Here is a 24,138-nt window from a genome sequence, read left to right on the forward strand (position 1 = left end):
CTGCCAGATCTGCCGGTCGACCAGACTCTTCCAGAGATGCCAGTCGACCAGACTCTTCCAGATCTGCCAGTCGACCAGACTCTTCCAGATCTGCCCGTCGTCCAGACTCTTCCAGATCTGCCAGTCGTCCAGACTCTTCCAGATCTGCCAGTCGTCCAGACTCTTCCAGATCTGCCAATCGTCCAGACTCTTCCAGATCTGCCAGTCGACCAGACTCTTCCAGATCTGCCAGTCGTCCAGACTCTTCCAGATCTGCCAGTCGTCCAGACTCTTCCAGATCTGCCAGTCGACCAGACTCTTCCAGATCTGCCAGTCGACCAGACTCTTCCAGATCTGCCAGTCGACCAGACTCTTCCAGATCTGCCAGTCGACCAGACTCTTCCAGATCTGCCAGTCGTCCAGACTCTTCCAGATCTGCCAGTCGTCCAGACTCTCCCAGATCTGCCAGTTGTCCAGACTCTCTCAGATCTGCCAGTCGTCCAGACTCTCTCAGATCCGCCAGTCGACCAGATTCTCCCAGATCCGCCAGTCGACCAGATTCTCCCAGATCCGCCAGTCGACCAGATCCGCCAGTCGACCAGATTCTCCCAGATCCGCCAGTCGACCAGATTCTCCCAGATCCGCCAGTCGACCAGATTCTCCCAGATCCGCCAGTCGACCAGATTCTCCCAGATCCGCCAGTCGACCAGATTCTTCCAGATCTGCTAGTCGACCAGGATCTGCTGAAACCGCCAGCCAGGTTCTGGTAGTTTCTACTACCTGCCTGGGCTTCTACTCAGTGCTGAGCTACCCATCTGTCCCGAGTTACCTCTGTCCCGAGCTGTTCCTCTGTCCCATGTTATCATTGTGGTGGGTAACCTATTTAGGGACGTTTAGGAGGGGGATTAAAACTGTCATGGAGTGGGGTCCACGTCCAGTGCCAGAGCCGCCACCGCGGACAGATGCCCACCCAGACCCTCCCCTATAGGTTCAGGTTTTGCGGCCGGAGTCCGCACCTTGGGGGGGGGTACTGTCACGCCCTGACCATAGTTTACTTTGTATTTTCTATGTTTTGATTGGTCAGGGTGTGATCTGAGTGGGTATTCTATGTTTCATGTCTTGTTTGTCTATTTCTATGTTCAGCCTGATATGGTTCTCAGTCAGAGGCAGGTGTTCGTCATTGTCTCTGATTGGGAACCATATTTAGGTAGCCTGGGTTTCACTGTGTGTTTGTGGGTGATTGTTCCTGTCCTTAGTGTTAGTTTGCACCAGTTTAGGCTGTTTCGGTTTTCATTACGTTTATTATTTTGCACTGTTTGTATTTAGATTCGTGTTGCTATAGTCAATAAACATGGATCGTAATCTACACGCCGCATTTTGGTCCGACTCTCCTTCACATACAGAAAACCGTGACAATAATCACCAAGCCTCGTTGTGAAAGGGCAAAACATGACGATCCCATATATCCGGCTGGTTCCAGTTGATGATTTGAAACAATGTTGCACTGCACTAGTAATAGCTCAAGTCAAGACAAGGTAGATAGAAACAAAGTAGAGAGTGGAATGTGATTGAATGAACCAACATGTTCATTAGGATATTTTCTACTGTTTTATTTGTCGGCTTTAGGCCTTTGTTTTTTACTTAGATGACAATGGAAGTTATAGACCTGCTCCTGCATTGGCCTATAGGCTACCCTGAGTTACTGTATATGCACTCATTTCTTTAGTCGCCAATGTACCACCGTGTATCAAGTATGGTGCTCTCGCCGTAGTTGAACTTTTAGATTTGTATCACGTGACAATGATTTTGCGAAACAACAACGTTATTATTCAAAAGAATCTGTTCCATAAAAATGTGTGCATAACAATAATTTCTTTCACTCAGATCGGTAGAAATGGTAGTACAAGTTATAAGCTTCCCCAAACTTAACTCACGAGCTGCCAATGGTCTTTACTATAACATGCAAGCCCGTGCACACAGGAAGTCTGGCTATGGATATCAGAGGGCCATCCAACTGATTCGTTCTGGCGCCGGCCCTGAGCACATGACTAAAGTGCACATTGAATGCAAATAAAGCATAAGCTTACTACTGAGATAAGACGACCTTACTCCTGTCAGTGACATACTCCCAAATCCCCATATCCCTGTTGTAGACTAAGTGAAAGACAGAAACAAGAAATTATTACTGTTGCCCATAACCAAACTTCCACTCCCTTCCCCACCCACCACAGCTTTCAGCTTTCAGTGAATGATCTACTACAACCTAACTAAAGTCTATTCAAATGTTCCCTCTTGGTGAGTGCTCGTGGATTTAGAAATTCGATCTGCGTGGCAGGTGGCATTTACTTTCCAAGAGAACAAACGCTTCAATGTTGATATAACGTTGAATTATTAATCTCTGACTTTGTGCATTTTTTCTCTCTCAGGAAAAATATCAAGGCATCTGCGGTGTGCCAGTACTCCTTCACAGATATTCAGAGGGCCTTCGAGGGGCCTTACATGGAGGTGCAGGATTCCAAATGGAGGGAATATACAGGGAAGGTTCCAGTACCAAGGCCTGGCTCGGTAAGTCTCTAGTAATACCCCTCTATTTCCCTGCTACAGAAAACCTTATGCCTCCCTCTCTCCCCTTGCCCCCATTACATACTATCTTTTGGATCAATCTCAATACTCTCTACACGGTGTCCTCCTTTCCTCGTCTTCTTTCCTGCATGGTGAAAGCAGTATTTAGACACGGTTTTCACTAATTCAGTCTTTCTATAGTTATTTTATATGCTAATGTATGGAAGGAGAGAAGAAGAGGAAGGCCATTAATGCTATTGAGGTGCACCCTTGTCTCTATTTCTGTCTCACTCACTCTTTTCTGATCTGCATTGACTGCTCTCTCGCTCTTTTTCCTTCTCCGACCTCTGTCGTTCTCTCACTGCCCAGTGTATGACAGACGTGCACAGGTCCCAGGGCATCAACTCGTCCCGTGACCTCCCAGACGACGTGTTAGCCTTTGCGAGGCAGCACCCCCTGATGTCCACCCAGGTCCACCCCATAGGAGAGCACCCCCTACTGTTCAAGAGAAGTGTCAATTACGTAAAGATGGCCGTGCACAGAGTGGCAGCCCTGGACCGACATGTCTACACAGTGCTCTTGTTGGGAACTGGTGAGTCTGGCTAGGTTTATAATGCATAAACATAGTACACAAGGAATAGTTGAACACTTATTTAACTTCAGTTTTTTATTGTATTAATGTTATATGAATGTTTTATGAGAGTTATCAATGTTATATGAAGGTTATGATGGTAATATGAATGTTATATGAACATTATATGTCTGTTTTTCCCTGCAGATGAGGGTTGGCTGCACAGGGCTGTGGAGATAGGAGGTCAAATGCACATCATAGAGGAGCTGCAGCTGTTTGTGAACCCTCAGCCTATAGACAACATGGTCATCTCGCAGGCACAGGTGTTACACATGGCACATACATGCTTATAAAGCATGATACCTTTGGCTTTGAGTACAGTGTTATCAAAATTGTATTGAACATAATTTATCCATCAACAGGAAAGTATCTATGTTGGCTCCAACTCTGCAGTGCTCCAGGTCCCCTTGTCCTCCTGCCAGCGCTACACGTCCTGTTTCGACTGTGTGTTTGCCCGGGACCCCTTCTGTGGCTGGGATGGGGCGCTGTGTGTGAAAATTTCCTCACGCACAAACAGGTGAGGGCAGGCGCACACACACACACACACACACACATTTTATTAGAAGAAGCTATCAATCTTTTCTATCAATGATCTCACCATAATATTTTTTGTGTTGACTTTAGAATAGTTGTTCTATTTTCTGTGTTATTCCATATACTGTACAGTACATTTATACTTACCAATCAAGTTACTCCTGTGTTTCTGTATGCCTGCAAATAATAAATGAGAACGGATATTCTTCTGGCTCCTATTCAGGTCCAATCTAACCCAGGATATACAGGGGGGGAAAAGAGGCTGTGACAACAGCACAGGAGTTGGTATGAACTGAACACACACACCACTGGCGCAGCCCCCGCAGTGCGAGGGGATCCACAAGTGTAGCATATGAACATGTCATAAGCTATGATTTTTTTTGGGGGGGGGGCGGAATTACAGGAAATTAGCTTTAAAACGGCTGAATTCTCTCTCAGCCTCATGGCAAAAGGTGTAAAATAACATGAGATTAACTATAAAACTACCAAAAAAATGGGTTGGAGGGCTTGATTGGACTTTGTTCTCTCTCTCTTGCTCTTGCTCTCGCTCTCTGTCTCTCTCTCGCTCTCTGTCTCTGTGTCTCTCTCTCTGTCTCTCTCTGTCTCTGTGTCTCTCTCTCTGTGTCTCTCTGTCTCTGTGTCTCTCTCTCTGTCTCTCTCTGTCTCTGTGTCTCTCTCTCTCTCTCTCTGTGTGTCTCTCTCTCTCTGTCTCTGTGTCTCTCTCTGTCTCTGTCTCTGTGTCTCTCTCTCTCTCTCTCTCTGTGTGTCTCTCTCTGTCTCTGTCTCTCTCTCTCTGTGTCTCTGTCTCTCTCTCTCTCTCTCTCTCTCTCTGTGTGTCTGTAGTCCACCGCAGGCGTACAGTGATGTCTGGGGACGATGTCCTCCTCCATTGCGATCTGCGTTCCAACCTGGCCACTCCACGCTGGACCCTGGATGGCCACCAGCTCCAGGGCTACGGCCTCGACTCGGGCCATCGTGTGGGCACTGACGGCCTGCTCCTCATCTGCGCCCGGCCCGACCAGAGCGGAGACTATCGCTGCTACGCCGTGGAGAACGGCGTGTGGGTACCAGTGAGGATGTACACCGTGACGGTGCAACCTGACCTGCCTTTCCCTGTGGGGCCAACAGTCAAGACGGACATTTTATCAACCACTACCGCCCCACCAAGCCCTTCCCTTCCCCCCAGCAGCCCCACCGAGCAGCCCCTGCCCTTCCTGCTGGCTCCCCTCCCCCCTGGACCCAAGTTCCAGACCTACAGGCACATGGAGGCCATGTATATCTCCCTGGTGGCCGTGCTGGGCGGGCTGTGCCTGGTGCTGATCGTAGTGCTGCTCTACGTCAGCTTCTGCAGCCGGGGGCCATACCAGGGCCGCAAGTACTCCCAGCAGGAGCTGCCCGAGTTGGGGGCCGCAGCCGAGAGGAAGAGGAGCTCCCACCTGGAGCTCAAGACCATCTCCAGCCACTGCAACGGCAGGCAGGAAAGCGAGCACGGACGCCGCTCCCTGTCGGTATCCAACATGGACGACATGGGCGATGGCTTCCTCCAGATCGTGCCCGCAGAAGGATCTCCAGGGAAATCGCTGCCCCCTCCCGCTCCGCCGCTCCCAATGCCACCACCCCTGCCCTCCTCGGAGTACGCGTTGTCAGAGTATACCAACGGGATGTCGGCGACATTACCCAGCGTCCTACGCAAGATGAACGGCAACAGCTACGTGCTGCTCAGGCAGACGACGGACCCAGAGGGGAGCACGTCTCCCCTCTACCACTCGTTCACCGAAGAGCTCAACCGCATCCTGGAGAAGAGGAAGCACACGCAACCGGACCCCCAGGAGACAGACGAGAGCTCTGTCTAGCCCCACCTTGAGCTCTTTCCCGTTGATCTGTTTATTGGTTTAACCCAACTACAAAATAGTGCCCCCAAGAGGCAGGGAGGTCTAACTTGTATTATACTGCTTTAGTTTACCCAGTGCCAAAGCGACCTGTGGGAGTATTCATACCTAAAAACCCAATGTGCAACTTCCCGTGACTCGAGACGAGTGGCCCACCCACATCATTTCACTATTGAACATTGGAGTAAAGAGGACTTTTTGACCTTTCCCTAACTGGAGCAGTCATGGAGATCGCCATGGTATCCATTTTGGACACACACTGTACTAGTGCATGGACCCTTTGATGAACTTCCAAGCAAATACATGATACAAGTTAGTTACAATCCTCAGACCCTAACCCTATTGTGGAAGCTGGTCAATTACGATAAGGTTCAGTGCTGGTCTAGTCAGCTGACATACTGACAGAGAGCGCTGTGAATCATCGTGGGACAAGGGACACAGACTCGCAATGAGAGTCCAGGTCATATGACCAATGACCATGAAGTAAGATGGTAATGAGTTCGACTGAGGAACTATTCGAGCCTGTGTGAACATTATAGACCATCTTCGGAGCTGTTGAGTTTAGACAACGATGGCTACTGTAGTTTAGTGCCACACAGTGTACTTATATGATGGCTCTTAAAGACCCAGGCCTACTGAACAAAGAATACATTTCAGTCATAACTCAATAACACACGCTTATCTTTGTTTTCTTTTGTTCTCATGTAAATAGCTATTATATTTCTGTGGCAACCATCAGTAGCAACTTTGGAAATAATGCCGATTGAAATGGTTGTAGCGAAACCAAATTGAAATGATTTTTTTGCATCTTTGTGTTGTTAGCATCTGACTGTGTCAGAGAGGTAAAACAGCAGTATTATAGATAGACTGCAGGCTTCATCTAAGCTTGGCCGGATTAACACTAGCATTGAAGGATGAAGACTATCATGAAGGACTGATCTCTCGCCAGATTGATCAGAGAAGCTGAGTGATGATGATGGTGATGATGATGAAGACGGTGGTACCTGATTGCCAGAAATGTGTGAGCCCAACAGGAGACAAGAAAGCAAAGGTAAGACTGAGAGAAAGCTGTGCCCTGCACGTCTTGTTGAAATACTTCACAATTACTATGAACATGTACAGTAACACAATGTCATTTGAACCTTTTTTCAAATTCAGTCCACCACCACCACCAACAAACAGATTCTGTCAATATCAGCTTTCATTTTCCATAAAAGATGAAGGGCAGAGCGGCAGACATATTCATTCCAGCCCAGGTTGATGTTTGTGCTTTGTTGTCCCAAGCTGGTGGCCACAAGCCAGATGAGCGATAGGGCCATCACACTGAAAAAGACCTGTGTCACTGTTACCTAACCCGCAACACTCTCTCAATGTCTACGTGACATCGGTGTCAACTCAATTACAACATACGCTAGCAACAACCAGGGATATACTCCATTGCCTTGAGAGAGAGTCCACTCTGACCAAAACAAATATTGGCAGAGACTGAAATGGCATCCTTCTCCATAAAGTACACTACTTTTGTAGTGCACTATAGGAACTATTTAGGGCTCTGGACAAAAGTAGTGCACTATATAGGTAATACAATGCCATTTCAGGCGCATCCAGCTTAGTAACAAGTTGACTGAAACGTATCTCCCAGCAGCCAGTCAGTCGGTGCTTTATAAACCTATCAAGGCTGGCCGTGTTAAATAGAGGTGTCTCCTCACCACAGTAAAGTGTTGAATCAGCTCTTGCCCTGTGGCTTCCCTTGTGGCTCGCAGCACAGCACGCCGGTTTGTGTATCTGTCACTACGTCGCTGACAGTAACAGCAGCGCTCATCGCTCCTGGGCTGGACTCCATAGAGACACCAAGTTAAGGCTTCTTGTCCTTTTTCGCAGACTTTATCGAATGCGGCCAAGCGGCACAGGAAACATTTGACCTGTGTGTCCTGGTCAGTGATGCAGTGAGCTGATAGAGTAGGAGAGGGAGGGAGTGTGTGTGTGTGTGTAGGGGGAGGGGGGCCGACAGGAGATGCTTTGCATCTCAACAGGTTTTGCAACCTCAGCAGGTTTCCTCCTCCTCCCCCTCTCTTTATTCCCACCCTCTCTATCCATACATGCTCCCTTTTCTATTCCCTGTCCCCTCTACACCTTCACCTCCACGCTAGAGGATCATCATTCCATCCATTATTACCCTTCCTCTCCCTCCCTCTTCCTCTCTTATTTCCCCTCTCCCCTAGAGGAGCCTGCTGAGTTCACAAACCACCACGATAGCCCTCCAATCAATTAAGCCTGGCCTTCAAACAGTGCCTGTGACCTTGTCTTTGCAGAGGGGCTACTGCAGTGTTTCTCCATCCTGTTCCCTGGGCCTGGAGGTCCGCCCAGCACTGTATTCAACTAATCGAGGGCTTGGTGATGAGTTATGTGGAATCAGATGTTTCAGTGCTGGGCTATAACAAAGATGTGCCCATATAACAAAGATCTCCCCATTGGTCATTATAATAGCCGAGCAGAAATCTTCTTATTGGTTGATTTGAATATTGCTGGACTATAACAGGTGTTGCATTGGACAGTTTCCTCAAGGTATCTCGTGGAAGAGTAAAATAAACTGTCACAAGACCATTATATTAATGTTGTATAAAAGCTTGTCTACAGCGGGGGTCAAGCAAGCCTGATGAATGTGTTTTCCTTATCTTATTGTCTCTTTGTGTAAAATAAATAACGCTGTATCGATAAGTGCAATCACAATGAGGGTAGTTGAGGATGAATATTCAAAGTTGAAAGAACAAACTGAACATTTAAACTTTTGTGTGTGTCCTTTCTCATTACAGGTGTTATGTTTAAAGTCTCTCTGTTTTTGAAATTGTTTCTGTCTTTAGATACACAAGGAGATGGAGAAGCTGGTGAATGGAAGATGAAGTGTGTGACGAACCCTGATGATCTGAGCCAGTGTCTGCTCAGAACACACCAAAGGACAATCAGTGTGTACAATCTCCACTGGCAGTGAACTTGGATGCGGTTATGGACATTGTACTTGCTACTTATGGTCAAATGGCAAACATGCTGGCTGCTACACTCAAAACACACCTTCAGTATACGGTATACCTCCAGTACACACCTTCAGTATACTGTATACCTCCAGTACACACCTTCAGTATACTGTATGTCCCCATAAACAGTGTGGAACACTAATTTCAACAAACATAGGCACTCGCGTCATACAGACATGACAACATTCAAGTCAAGGTTTAGACATGAACTCCACGTCACCTACAGAATACATTTGAGTGAACAGTGACTAAAAGACGCATGTGCACTATACCTCTTCTGAGGACTTATTTGCTCTGTACATAAGAACATTCAGTATACCCTTGTAAAGTGTTACATCCATGTGCTACATCCATGTTATGTGTTTTGTTGTTTTCTGGCTCGATGTAGAAATTACTAATACTTTACAATCTACACTGACCAGAAATAAGCGCAACATGTAAAGTGTTGGTCCCATGTTTCATGAGCTGAAATAAAAAATCCCTGAAATGTTCCATATGCACAAAAAGCTTATTTCTCTCAAATGTTTTGCATTAATTTGTTTACATTTCTGTTAGTGAGCATTTCTCCTTTGCCAAGTAGCCATCCACCGGACAGTTGTGGCATATCAAGAAGCTGATTAAACAGCATTACCATAACACAGGTGCAGCTTGTACTGGGGACAATAAAAGGCCACTAAAATGTGCAGTTTTGTCACACAACACAATGCCACAGATACCTCAAGATTTGAGGTAGTGTGCAATTGGCATGCAAACTGCAGGAATGTCCACCAGAGCTGTTGCCAGATAATTTAATGTTAATTTCTCTACCATAAACTTCCTCCAATGTCGATTTAGAGAATTTGGCAGTATGTCCAACAGGCCTCACAACCGCAGATGATGTATAACCATCAGTAGCGATTTTAGCATGTAAATCTTGGTGGGGCAAACTCAAAATTTTCTAGCAAAGCCACAACACTAAACAATACATTAATTGCAACATAACCGTGACAAAGGGTGCCCACAAACTGTTTAGGCATGCACAAAGCTGTCCCAACAGCAGAGCTTTCTTTTCAGCACCATAGAGCGAATCCTTACCACTGCTACAACAGGCTATCAGCGGATCCTTGTCTGGCGTAGTGCCCCCATGAGTGACAGAACACTGAGCCAATTACGGCGCAACTAGAGAAGATTACCAACCCCGACATACAGCGTATGTAGAGGTGCTGACTAACAGCAAAAAAACAATAAGCTATAAAAATATTTAAAAAATGTTCAAAAGTTTCATTTAGAAATGGCCTTATTTTTTTTAAGAAAAGCATTTTTTTGTCCATTAAATAACATCAAATTGATCAGAAATACAGTGTAGACATTGTTAATGTTGTAAATAACTATTGTAGCTGGAAACGGATAATTTTTTTATGGAATATCTACATAGGTGTACAGAAGCCCATTATCAGTAACCATCACTCCTGTGTTCCAATGGCACGTTGTGTTAGCTAATCCACGTTTATCATTTTAAAAGGTTAATTGATCATTAGAAAACCCTTTTGCAATTATGCACAGCTGAAAACGGTTGTTCTGATTAAAGAAGCAATAAAACTGGCCTTCTTTAGACTAGTTGAGTATCTGGAGCATCAGCATTTGTGGGTTCGATTACAGGCTCAAAATGGCCACAAAAATAGAACACCAGTCTCAACGTCAACAGTGAAGAGGCGCCCCCGGGATGTTGGCCTTCTAAGGCAGAGTTTCTCTGTCCAGTGTCTGTGTTCTTTTGACAATAATCTTAATCTTTTATTTTTATTGGCCAGTCTGAGATATGGCTTTTATTTGCAACTCTGACTTGAAGGCCAGCATCCGGGAGTCGCCTCTTCACTGTTGGCGTTGAGACTGGTGTATTGCAGGTATTATTTAATGAAGCTGCCAGTTGAGGACTTGTGAGGCATACATTTCTCAAACTAGACACTCTAATGTACTTGTCCTCTTGCTCAGTTGTGCACCGGGGCCTCCCACCACTCTTTCTATTCTGGTTACTGTTGGTGCCGGAAGAGATCAAATCAAATCAAATGTATTTATATAGCCCTTCGTAAATCAGCTGTACAGAAACCCAGCCTAAAACCCCAAACAGCAAGCTATGCAGGTGTTGAAGCACGTTGGCTAGGAAAAACTCCCTAGAAAGGCCAAAACCTAGAAAGAAACCTAGAGACGAACCAGGCTATGAGGGGTGACCAGTCCTCTTCTGGCTGTGCCGGGTGGAGATTATAACAGATTATAACAGAACATAGCCAAGATGTTAAAATGTTCATAAATGACAAGCATGGTCAAATAATAGGTCTGGGACAGGTAGCACGTCCGGTGAACCGGTCAAGATTCCATAGGCAGAACAGTTGAAACTGGAGCAGCTGGAGCAGCAGCACGGCCAGGTGGACTGGGAACAACAAGGAGTCATCATGCCAGGTAGTCCTGAGGCATGGTCCTACAGCTCAGGTCCTCCTAGAGAGAGAAAGAAAGAGAGAATTAGAGAGAGCACACTTAAATTCACACAGGACACCGGATAAGACAGGAAAAGTAATCCAGATATACTCCAGATATAACAAACTGACCCTAGCCCCCCGACACATAAACTACTGCAGCATAAATACTGGAGGCTGAGACAGGAGGGGTCAGGAGACACTTTGGCCCCATCCAATGATACCCCCGGACAGGGCCAAACAGGAAGGATATAACCCCACCCACTTTGCCAAAGCATAGCCCCCACACCACTAGAGGGATATCTTCAACCACCAACTTACCATCCTGAGACAAGGCCGAGTATAGCCCACAAAGATCTCCGTCACGGCAAAACCCAAGGGGGGGCGCCAACCCAGACAGGAAGATCACGTCAGATGACTCAACCAACTCAAGTGACGCACCCCTCCTAGGGACGGCATGAAAGAGCACCAGTAAGCCAGTGACTCAGACACCTGCAATAGGGTTAGAGGCAGAGAATCCCAGTGGACAGAGGGGAACCGGCCAGGCAGAGACAGCAAGGGCGGTTCGTTGCTCCAGAGCCTTTCCGTTCACCTTCACACTCCTGGGCCAGACTACACTCAATCATATGACCCACTGAAGAGATGAGTCTTCAATAAAGACTTAAAGGTTGAGACCAAGTTTGCGTTTCTGACATGGGCAGGCAGACCATTCCATAAAAATGGAGCTCTATAGGAGAAAGCCCTGCCTCCAGCTGTTGGCTTAGAAATTCAAGGGACAATTAGGAGGCCTGCGTCTTGTGACCGTAGCGTACGTGTAGGTATGTACGGCAGGACCAAATCAGAGAGATAGGTACGAGCAAGCCCATGTATTGCTTTGTAGGTTAACAGTAAAACCTTGAAATCAGACCTTGCCTTGACAGGAAGCCAGTGTAGGGAGGCTAGCACTGGAGTAATATGATCAAATTGTTTGGTTCTAGTCAGGATTCTAGCAGCCGTATTTAGCACTAACTGAAGTTTATTTAGTGCTTTATCCGGGTAGCCGGAAAGTTGAATATTGCAGTAGTCTAACCTAGAAGTAACAAAAGCATGGATTCATTTTTCTGCGTCATTTTTGGACAGAAAATTTCTGATTTTTGCAATGTTACGTAGCTGGAAAAAAGCTGTCCTTGAAACAGTCTTGTTATGTTCGTCAAAAGAGAGATCAGGGTCCAGAGTAACGCCGAGGTCCATCACAGTTTTATTTGAGACGACTGTACAATCAATAAGAGCAATTGTCAGATTCAATAGAAGATATATTTGTTTCTTGGGACCTAGAACAAGCATCTCTGTTTTGTCCGAGTTTAAAAGTTAAAAGTTTGCAGCCATCCACTTCCTTATGTCTGAAACACAGGCTTCTAGCGAGGGCAATTTTGGGGCTTCACCATGTTTCATTGAAATGTACAGCTGTGTGTCATCCGCATAGCAGTGAAAGTTAACATTATATTTTCGAATGACATCCCCAAGAGGTAAAATATATAGGGAAAACCATAGTGGTCCTAAAACGGAACCTTGAGGAACACCGAAATTTACAGTTGATTTGTCAGAGGACAAACCATTCACAGAGACAAACTGATATCTTTCCGACAGATAAGATCTAAACCAGGCCAGAACTTGTCCGTGTAGACCAATTTGGGTTTCCAATTTCTCCAAAATAATGTGGTGATCTATGGTATCAAAAGCAGCACTAAGGTCTCAGAGCACGAGGACAGATGCAGAGCCTCGGTCTGATGCCAATAAAGGGTAATTTTCCACCTTCACAAGTGCAGTCTAAGTGCTATGATGGGGTCTAAAAACCAGACTGAAGCATTTCGTATACATTGTTTGTCTTCAGGAAGGCAGTGAGTTACTGTGCAACAGCCTTTTCTAAACAGTTTGAGAGGAATGGAAGATTCGATATAGGCCGATAGTTTTTTATATTTTTTGAGTCAAGGTTTGGCTTTTTCAAGAGAGGCTTTATTACTGCCACTTTTAGTGAGTTTGGTACTGTAAAGGTTCTCGTCCTCCTCTTCTAAGGAGGAGCAGCGAGAAGGATCGGAGGACCAAAGCTCAGCGTGGTAAGTGTTCATGATGTAATCTTTTATAAATCAAAATGAACACTGAAATACAAAACAATAAAGTGAACGAACGAAAACCTAAACAGTCCTGTCTGGCGACACACACAAAGACAGAAAATAAACACCCACGAAACCCAGGTGGAAAAAGGCTACCTAAGTATGATTCTCAATCAGAGACAACTAACGACACCTGCCTCTGATTGAGAACCATACTAGGCCGAACACAAAAACCAACATAGAAAAGCAAACATAGACTGCCCACCCCAACTCACGCCCTGACCATACAAAAACAAAGACAAAACAAAGGAACTAAGGTCAGAACGTGTCAGTACACCCCCAAAGGCGCGGACTCCGGCCGCAAAACCTGAACCTATAGTGGAGGGTCTGGGTCGGCGTCTGTCCGCGGTGGCGGCTCTGGCGCGGGACGTGGACCCCACTTCACCATAGTTTTTGTCCGCCTCCCAACCTCCCCCGTGGCCTCTTATTAGCGATCTTAGAGATCTTCAGTTTCTTTGCAATTTCTTGCATGGAATCGCCTTCATTTCTCAAAACAAGAATAGACTGACGAATTTCAGAAGAAAGTGCTTTGTTTCTGGTCATTTTGAGACTGTAATCGAACCCACAAATGCTGATGCTCCAGATACTCAACTAGTAAAGAAGGCCAGTTTAATTGCTTCTTTAATCAGAACAACAGTTTTCAGCTATGCTAACATAATTGCAAAAGGGTTTTCTAATGATCAATTAGCCATTTAAAATGATAAACTGGGATTAGCTAACACAAGAGTGATGGTCGCTGATAATGGGCCTCTGTACGCCTATGTAGATATTCCATAAGAAAGTGAATAATCTGTCTGTAAACAATTGTTGGAAAAATAACTTGAGTCATCCACAAAGTAGATGTCCTAACCGACTTGCCAAAACTATAGTTTGTTAACAATAAATTTGTGGAGTGGTTGAAAAACGAGTGTTAATGACTCCAGCCTATCCTAACTTCCGACTTCAACTGTATATAGAGCATATACAGTGCATTTGGAAAGTTGTCAGACCCCTTGACTTTTTCCACATTGTGTGACGTTTCAGCCTTATTCCATAATGGATTATTTTTTTTGCAAATGTGTAAATAAATAAAAAACAGATAATACATTTCCATAAGTATTCAGACCCTTTACTAAGTACTTTGTTGAAGAACCTTTGGCAGCGATTACAGCTTCAAGACTTCTTGGGTATGACGCTACAAGCTTGGCACACCTGTATTTGGGTTTTTCCCATTCTTCTCTGCAGATCCTCTCAAGCTCTTTCAGGTTGGTTGGGGAGCATTGCTGCACAGCTATTTTCAGGTCTCTCCAGAGATGTTTGATCAGGTTCAAGTCCGGACTCTGGCTGGGCCATTCAAGGACATTTAGAGACTGGTCCCGAAGCCACTCCTGCATTGTCTTTGCTGTGTGCTTTAGGTCATTGTCCTGTAGGAAGGTGAACATTCGCCCCAGTCTGAGGTCCTGAGCGCTCTGGAGCAGGTTTTCATCAAAGATTTCTCTGTACTTCACTTCGTTCATCATTCCCTCGATCCTGACTAGTCTCCCAGTCCCTGCCGCTGAAAAACATCCCCACAACATGATGCTGCCACCACCATGCTTCACCGTAAGGATGCTGCCAGGTTTCCTCCAGATGTAACGCTTGGCATTCAGGATAAAGAGTTCAATCTTGGTTTCATCAGACCAGAGAATCTTGTTTCTCATGGTCTGAGAGTCATTTAGGTGCCTCTTGGCAAATTTAAAGTGGGCTGTCATGTGCCTTTTACTGAGGAGTGGCTTCCGTCTGGCTACTCTACCATAAAGGCCTGATTGGTGGAGTGCTGCAGAGATGGTTGTCCTTCTGGAAGTGTCTCCTATCTCCACGGAGGAACTCTGGAGCTCTGTTGGAGTGACCATCGAGTTCTTGGACACCTCCCTGACCAAGGCCCTTTTACCCCGATTGCTCAGTTTGGCTGGGCGGCCATCTCTAGGAAGAGTCTTGGTGGTTCCAAGCTTCTTTCATTTCAGATTGATGGAGGCCACTGTGTTCTTGGGGTCTGTCAATGCTGCAGACATTTTTTGGTACCCTTCCCCAAATCTGTGCCTCGACACAATCCTGTCTCGGAGCTCTACGGACAATTCCTTCGACCTCATGGCTTGGTTTTTGCTCTGACATGCACAGTCAACTGTGGGAGCTTATATAGACAGGCATGTGACTTTCCAAATCATGTCCAATCAATTGAAATCACCACCGGTGGACTCCAATCAAGTTGAAGAACAGTGGTGATTTCAGCTTGTAAATCTTGGTGGGGGGGGGGGGGGGGGGGGGGTGCATGCCAGCAAAGCCACTACACTACACAACAAAACACAACACTAAACAATGCATGAATTGCATTATAATGGTGACAAACGGTGCTCACAAACTGTTAGGGCCTACATAAAGCTGTCCCTTTATTAACTCAATTATTTATTTTATTTTTTGACATGTTTGCAAACTGATGGCACGTATTAATGTCAAAATAACATGCAACCACTTAAAAAAAATAAAAAATAACATAAAAAATGTTAAGCTAAAATTGTGGTGCTCAAAAAAGGTGAATGGCGGGTCGCAACTGTTGTAGAAACATCTCAAGGATGATCAATGGAAACAGGACGCACCTGAGCTCAATTTCAAGTCTCATAGCAAAGGGTCTAAATACTTGCGTAAATGTGATATTTACGTTTTTTGGGGGGGGTATAAATTTGCTAAAAATTCTAAAATCTTGTTTTTTCTTTGTCATTAAGGGGTAATGTGTGTAGATTGATGAGGGGGGGAAACAAATTAAGCTATATTAACTTAAGGCTGTAACAGAACGTGTTACAGAAATGTGGAAAAAGTGAAGTGGTCTGAATACTTTCTGAATGCACTTTAAATGCTTTTATTTGGGTTTCTATGCAAAGTATATGAGTTGATGTTTCTTTAAGCCTGCAGCTAGGTACTTGAAATGAAACACATGATCATACCAAAACATGATAAAACGTGAACTTACTGACAGATACAGCTAATAAACACAAATTGACATTTACAGTAGCTGGCTAGGCTAAACAAACTGAAACACTGGATAGCTTCCCTGGAGGGTTAACGCGCTGCCTCCGGCCCTCCTGCCCTACCTGGAGCAGTTCAAGTGGGTCACCCTGTGGCTGGGAGGCGACATGCGCTCCTGGGAGGCCTCCAAGATCTTCTCCAGGAAGCTGGGCCTGAAGCGCTGCTCACTGGTGCACCCGGGAGGCCCTGGCCGAGGGCAGGAACCTGACCTGCATCATCAAAGCCTTCATCCCCGCCACCCAAAAGTCCATTGTGTCGTTCAGGCAGCTCAGGGAGGATGTCTTTGGGGAGCTGGCTAACACAGAGCAGGTGGGTGGGCAACAGGTAGCCTAGTGGTTAGAGCGTTGGGTCAGTAACTGAAAGACTGCTGGATCAAATCCCTGAGCTGACAAGGTAAAAACCTGTCATTCTGCCCCTGAACAAGGCAGTTAACCCACTGTTCCCTCGTAGGCTGTCATTGTAAATTAGAATTTGTTCTTAACTTACTTGCTAGTTAAGGTTAAAAATAAAAAGTGGATCAGAGGGAGCTCAACAGGAAGGCCCTTCAAAAGGGGGAGCTGACTGTATAGTCATAGTCTATAGTTGGTTGGCATGCACATTGACATTTGGTCATGATGCTTTACACTGAAGTATATAGTTAGCTATGGAAGAATATTCTTCAAATGGGGGATTGATTTTTAACCTGAGACTAGACTGAGTGAGAATATTGCTTCGCTGTGTAAGTCAAAACAAAAGTAAAACTAAGCAATTGATCCGTCTGTTGATTGTGCCTCGAACTCACTTTACCATACCTCGCATATTTTCTTGACCTCCAGGAACCACGGGCAGCGTCAAGACCACCTTTATCAGTGAGTTTGCCCTGGACCCGTGCATGCAGGGTGTCAACCCGCTGTGGGGCACCTTTGAGATCAACAACGTGCGCCTGGCCTAGATCATGCTGACCCAGTTTGCCGTGCATAGGCTGGAGGGGAACCTGGACCAGTATGACTCGTGGGCTGACAGGGTTGAGGACCTACCCCTCTACTTTATGACCTTCCATGGGCAGCAGAACATCAAGTGAGTCCTCTGAAAGTGTTGAGTGATATGTCAATCAATAGGTGTACTGTACTGCTTGAGTTGTAAATAACTCCCTCTTCTCTCTCTCCCTCTGCAGGTCTGTGCTGGACACCATGCAACACGCTGTCTACCGCTATGTCATCAGTCACGTGATCATTGACAACCTCATGATGGGCCATCCGGGAAGACATTATCGGAGCTTTCAGGAAGTTTGCCACCAACAGCAGCTGTAACGTCACTCTGATCCTCCAACCCAGGAAGGAGGAGGACAACAGAGAACTAGACTGCAACCATCTTAGGAACAGCCAAAGTGAGTGGAGGGTTACATCTAATTCCGAATAATATAAATATAGACATCAATATAACGCTCTTTCCTTGTATGCCTCTCTAAAGCATGCAGTGTTTTTATTAAACCTGTCAGTGTTGGGTGCATCTCCTTGTTTGATCAATAGGGGGTGTTTGTGACAACGTTATCAACAACAGTTGCATGTATACACAGTATATTCGTTTCCAAATCATTTTTCAATCAAAGAGATTCACTGTAACACACACTGTCACCAATGTATTTTTAATCAATGTGTGTTGGTACAAGCTGAGAAAGGTCAAATGTGACAAGGGGGAGGGGTCAGAGAACGAGGAGACTTTAGGATAGACTCTAAAGAAGGAGGAGACAACGGTAACGAAGGAGACAACGGTTAAAAATGAGAAACTAGTGAATTTGGAGAGGCCACCCAAAGCTACCAAAACGCTAAGAGCTGTTAAGACTCCTGCAACAGGGAAGGGCACAACAGGCGGAGAGGGGAAGAGCCATAGAGGACAGACAACACTCATTGATCTAAGCAAAGTACAGGGTCTCGGCATTATATAATGTATTATGTTATGATTTGATATGATATGACAGAAAAAGCTATTTGGGTTTCCGTTTATGGTACAGAGTATGATATAATATCCTGAAAAAAAATATTGCTTAATATTGATGATTTGTCACCTGATTGGAGAATGTGCTTGCTTTTGTGACAGAAAGGTGAGGTGAAAGCTGTTATCTAAAGGTGAAAATAGTTATGTCAAATAAGGTTAGTATGATATGGATGTTGTCAATGAATGACTGTTGAAAAGTAATAATTGAAAGATAGCTGACCCACCGCATTGCTGCTTGTTTGCCTCATTTAAACGTGAAGCGCTTTTGTCAAACATATGATCAGAATTGGAGATGCAGACAAGGGTGTTTGTAATTAGAGGTTGACGGATTAATCGGAATGGCCGATTAATTAGGGCCGATTTCAAGTTTTCATAACAATCTTCTTATTATTTTTTTTTTATACCTTTATTTAACTAGGCAAGTCAGTTAAGAACACATTCTTATTTTCAATGACGGCCTAGGAACGGTTAACTGCCTCGTTCAGGGGCAGAACGACAGATTTTCACCTTGTCAGCTCGGGGGATCCAATCTTGCAATCTTACAGTTAACTAGTCCATCGCAATAACGACCTGCCTCTCTCGTTGCACTCCACAAGGAAGTTGCTAGCTAGCATTAAACTTATCTTATAAAAAACAATCAATCATAATCACTAGTTAACTACACATGGTTGATGATATTACTAGATATTATCTAGTGTTTCTTGCTTTGCATATAATCTGACTGAGCATACAAGCATACAAGAATCTAAGTATCTGACTAAGCGGTGGTAGGCTTAATTCAAACAGCATATTTGTGCGTTTTGCCAGCAGCTCTTCGTTGAGCGTCAAGCATTGCGCTGTTTATGACTTCAAGCCTATCAACTCCCGAAATGAGGCTGGTGTAACCGAAGTGAAATGGCTAGCTAGTTAGCGCGGGCTAATAGCGTTTCAAACGTTTGCTGTGGTTGTTTCCCTTGCTCTGCATGGGTAACGCTGCTTCGAGAGTGGCTGTTGTCGTTGTGTTCCTGGTTCGAGCCCAGGGAGGAGCGAGGAGAGGGACGGAAGCTATACTGTTACACTGGCAATACTAAAGTGCCTATAAGAACATCCAATAGTCAAAGGTTAATGAAATACAAATGGTATAGAGGGAAATAGTCCTATCATTTCTATAATAACTGCAACCTAAAACTTCTTACCTTGGAACATTGAAGACTCATGTTAAAAGGAACCACCAGCTTTCATATGTTCTCATGTTCTGAGCAAGGAACTTAAACGTTAGCTTTCTTACATAGAACATATTGCACTTTTACTTTCTTCTCCAACACTTTGTTTTTGCATTATTTAAACCAAATTGAACATGTTTCATTATTTACTTGAGGCTGAATTGATTTTATTGATGTATTATATTAAGTTAAAAGAAGTGTTCATTCAGTATTGTTGCAATTGTCAACATTACAAATGAATAAATAAAAATCGTCCGATTAATCGGTATCGGCCTTTTGGTCCTCCAATAATCGATATCGGTATCGGCGTTGAAAAATCATAATCGGTCGACCTCTTTGTAATTCACCAAAACAGTTTCTGCTCTGAGTTTCCATACATGATCATGCGTGTACAGGAGGCCTATGTAGTTAACCTACAGCTGAGTATTAACGTATATTGCATGTATGGATGAGCCAGTTCTGTGCTTTAAGGAGTCCTTTAAGGAGTGAATGTTGGTGGACAATGTTTAGCTTCTTTGTCCTGGGGTCCTTTAAGGAGTGAATGTTGGTGGACAATGTTTACGATATTGGTTCCCAATTGGGAATCAACCCTCCCACGTGCAGCTGAAACGGTGGCGCATGGAACGCAAAAATATTCTTACAAATATTTAACCTCCACACATTAACAAGTCCAATAGCTCAAATGAAAGATAAACATCTTGTTCATTTAGCCAGCAAGTCAGATTTCTAAAATGTTTTACGGCGAAAACATAGCACATATATATGTAAAACCACCACCAGACACAGCTCATTTCAATAGCCAAAACATGCAATCAACAAACGCAGGATTAAAAAATAAATCGCTCACTAACCTTTTGAAAATCTTCATCAGATGACAGTAATATGACATATTACACAGTACATATTTTTTTTTTTCAATAATATGCCATTTATATCCATAAATGTCCATTTACAGTGAGTTCACCTTCAGAAATTACTCAAAAATGCCCGCAGGAAATCTATGTAGCGCGGCAAGATAACGTAAATAGACATCATAAACTTTGACTAAATATACATGTTCTACATATAGTTAGAAAGATACACTGCTTCTTTATGCAACCGCTGTGTTAGATTTATTTTTAACGTTACAGAAATCGCACACTATTCCATATTGTGAGACAGCGCTCAGTTCCAAGCTACATTTCCACGTAATGTTGGAGTCAACAGAAACACAGATTTAAGCATAAATATTCCCTTACCTTCGATGGTCTTCGTTCAGAATGTTCTGGAAGGCTTCATACTTACCCAATACATCGTTTGGTTTCAAGTCTTGCGTCTTTGTATTAGCTACTGCTAATAACATCAGCTGAAATGCACCCAAAACGTCCTCTGGTCCGGATAAGTTGCGCATCAAAACTTCAAAATTACACATTATATGTCGACTAAACAGGTCAAACTAAGTGCAGAAGCAAGCTTTATGATGTTTTAGACGTGCAAAACAAACTTCAATTCAATCGGCCATCGTCTGCCCTTCTCTTCAGTGCTGGAAACAAAGGAATGGCTGTGACCAATTCGCGCCCATACGCACAGCCTATTCTCTCGTGGCACGCACTAATTTCACTCCCATAGGGTCAATTCTCGCGCGATTTGAACGGTTTGAAGCTCTAATGAAAGAGGACATCTAGCGGAAGAGATAGAAAGTGTCCGCAGAATCATAGCTGGTTGGGAAGGGTGGGGGCCATGACGTCAAAGTTGCTCCAACTTTCATGGCCACAAAAACTAGTTTGGAAGAATGCCTGCCCTGTGAGTTCTGCTATACTTACAGACATAATTCCAACGGTTTTAGAATCTTTAGAGTGTTTTCTATCCAATAATAATTTTTATTTGCATATATTAACAATTTTTGAAAGATTTTTTTTCCAGTTTACTAGGGGTACCCAATCTCTCCAAAGGGGGCGTATGTCTGCCATATCCTCAACAGGTTCTTCTTTGTCCTAGGGTCCTTTAAGGAGTGAATGTTGGTGGACAATGTTTAGCTTCTTTGTCCTGGGGTCCTTTAAGGAGTGAATGTTGGTGGGCAATGTTTAGCTTCTTTGTCCTGGGGTCCTTTAAGGAGTGAATGTTGGTGGACAATGTTTAACTTCTTTGTCCTGGGGTACTTTAAGGAGTATATTGTATTTTGTTTGTGTTAGATTCCTGTTGTGAGTCAATATGGTTAATCATTGACAAAGGAGGTGATTAAATTACCCTCATCACCTGTGTGGCGTGAGGTGGTAAATTATGTTGAGGCTTCAGACTGGTGTGCATACTTGTCTCTGATAGGCCAATGAAACTTCACAGGTGACCTTGTTTATATATTATTTAGTAGAGAGACTCAATCAATCAAATGTATTTATAAAGACCTTTTTACATAAAGTGCTGTACAGAAACACAGCCTAAAACCCTAAACAGCAAGCAATGCAGATGTAGAAGCACAGTGGCTAGGAAAAACTCCCTAGAAAGGCAGGAACCTAGGAAGAAAACTAGAGAGGAACCAGGCTCTGAGGGGTGGCCAGTCCTCTTCTGGCTGTGCCGGGTGGAGATTATAACACAATATGGCGAAGATGTTCAAAGATGACCAGCAGGGTCAAATAATAATAATCCCAGTGGTTGTCGAAGTGGACAATAGGTCAGCACCTCAGGAGTAAATGTCAGTTAGCTTTTCATAGCAGAGACAGCAAGTGCGGTAGGGAGAGAGTCGAAAACAGCAGGTCCGGGACAAGGTAACAAGTCCGGTGAACAGGTCAGGGTTCCATAGCCGCAGGCAGAACAGTAGAAACTGGAGCAGCAGCAAGACCACGTAGACTGGGGACAGCAAGGAGTCATCAGGCAAGGTAGTCCCCCGGAAGGGGAAGGAGAGAGAGAGAATTAGAGGGAGCATACTTAAATTCACACAGGACACCGGATAAGACAGGAGAAATCCTCCAGATATCACAGATCGACACAAGCCCCCCGACACAAACTATTGCAGCATACATACTGGAGGCTGAGACAGGAGAGGTCGGGAGACACTGTGGACCTGTCCGACTCTACCTCCGGACAGGGCCAAACAGGCAGGATTGAACCCTACCAACTTTGCAAAAGCACAGCCCCCACACCACTAGAGGGATATCTTCAACCACCAACTTACTACCCTGAGACAAGACAAAGTATAGCCCACGAAGAGCTCCCCCACGGCACGATCCCAAAGTGGGGCGCCAAACCCCTTGGGGGGGCGCCAACTACTATATGCATCACATGACAAGCCTTGTACAACCACATTAGCTCCACTGGAGGATTAGGTAAAACCATTGTCGGCTCCAAGTGTCAGGATGAAAATCTGCAGGTGTGTACCCCCCCACTGAAACATTGTTCGACACCTCTGATAAACTGTGTTTCAATGTAATAACGTCATGAAATGTTCAACAGACCGCTACACAGACCATATGATTCTACGTTAGTCACTAACTCAAGAACACTACATTTTTTATTTTAACGTGCATACCATGTCAGGGATTCTCATGATATTCAGATTGATGTTCATGCAGTACAGGGATATCGGATTCGTCTCTGTGTTTCATATTGTTCTAACCGCCTCTTCTCTCAGGACTGAATAGATAAGACTGTGGAGTCTGTCAGATCCACTATAGTTTTTCCCTACATAGACCAGTCCTGGGAAACTCCTGGCAAGACACTAGCCTGGTAGTCATGGCATGTAGCCTAGAGGTTAGAGCGTTGGACCAAAATGTTGCAAGAGCAAGTTCCCGAGCTGACAAGGTAAAAATCTGTCGTTCTGCCCCTGAACAAGGCAGTTAACCCACTGTTCCTAGGCTGTCATTGAAAATAAGAATGTGTTCTTAACTGACTTGCCTAGTAAAATAATATGTAGCGTGCTGGAACTAAAATGTTGTTCTAAGTACAGCGAACCAACCATCCTCCTAAAATGTTATTGTATTCTTGTATTCTAGCCAAGGACTTGTATGCGGTCCTTGACTTAAGAAGGAGGGGAGACCAACATGATATTATCCACTCAATGCAAACAAAAGGCATGGAGATGGGAGCGATTTTTAACGTGTGAAACACAGCTTTGCTGAGACCGCAGGGGAGACAGTTTCTGAGCAAATGCAGTGCTAGGTTTTTTGTTCGATAATTTCCCCCCTCAGTTCTGAGGTTAGTCATGTGAATGCTTAACTACTGTGGAAGTAGGCTACAGTAACAGAACATTCCATAATGATTCTAGGCTGTGTGGTTCTGGTTCCGTAGGTCTGGGCATCTTCCCCCTCGGGAGACGGAAAAGATTTGGCATGGGTCCTCAGATCCTCAAAAGGTTCTAGAGCTGCACCATCATTGGTTGGATCACTGCCTGGTATGGCAACTGCTCAGCCAGGAGGTGTCAGAGGAAGGCCCTAAAAATGGACTCCAGCCACCCTAGTCATAGACTGTTCTCTCTGCTACCGCACGACAAGCGGTACCAGAGCGCCAAGTCTAGGTCCAAAAGGACTTCTACCTCCCAAGTCATAAGACTCCTGAACTTTTCTTTGCAAGTTGCCCTAAATCTTGTGAGACGCTAATTGTTAGCCGCTAATGCTAATAGCTAGCTAATATATGTTCTGAGTAAGATAACGTAGCTAGCTAATACAGCCTGGTAATACCAGTGATGGTGTAGACCTAAATCAGCATGTTGTTTGTGCGACAGTATCTT

At 44.6% G+C, this 24,138-nt stretch overlaps 1 protein-coding gene and 1 pseudogene across 2 annotated transcripts in view; both read left to right on the top strand.

Moving 5' to 3' along the window:
- LOC110498789 (semaphorin-4G) overlaps positions 1-9,118 on the top strand; it is a 74,217-nt gene extending 65,099 nt beyond the window's left edge. The window contains exons 10-16 of one of the 2 annotated variants that reach the window (XM_021575411.2): positions 2,406-2,544; positions 2,911-3,133; positions 3,320-3,435; positions 3,535-3,689; positions 3,930-3,991; positions 4,550-6,646; positions 8,457-9,118. In XM_021575411.2, coding sequence (XP_021431086.2) covers positions 2,406-2,544; positions 2,911-3,133; positions 3,320-3,435; positions 3,535-3,689; positions 3,930-3,991; positions 4,550-5,559 — 1,705 coding nt within the window. In that variant the 3' untranslated portion in view covers positions 5,560-6,646; positions 8,457-9,118. The remainder of the gene's footprint in view (positions 1-2,405; positions 2,545-2,910; positions 3,134-3,319; positions 3,436-3,534; positions 3,690-3,929; positions 3,992-4,549; positions 6,647-8,456) is intronic. The other variant, XM_021575412.2, reaches the window with a different exon arrangement.
- On the top strand, positions 6,569-23,770 carry LOC110498715 (annotated as a pseudogene).
- The last annotated feature ends 368 nt before the right edge of the window (positions 23,771-24,138 follow it).

The sequence above is a fragment of the Oncorhynchus mykiss genome, chromosome 20 (assembly GCF_013265735.2).
Source record: "Oncorhynchus mykiss isolate Arlee chromosome 20, USDA_OmykA_1.1, whole genome shotgun sequence".
NCBI classification, from domain to species: Eukaryota; Metazoa; Chordata; class Actinopteri; order Salmoniformes; family Salmonidae; genus Oncorhynchus; species Oncorhynchus mykiss.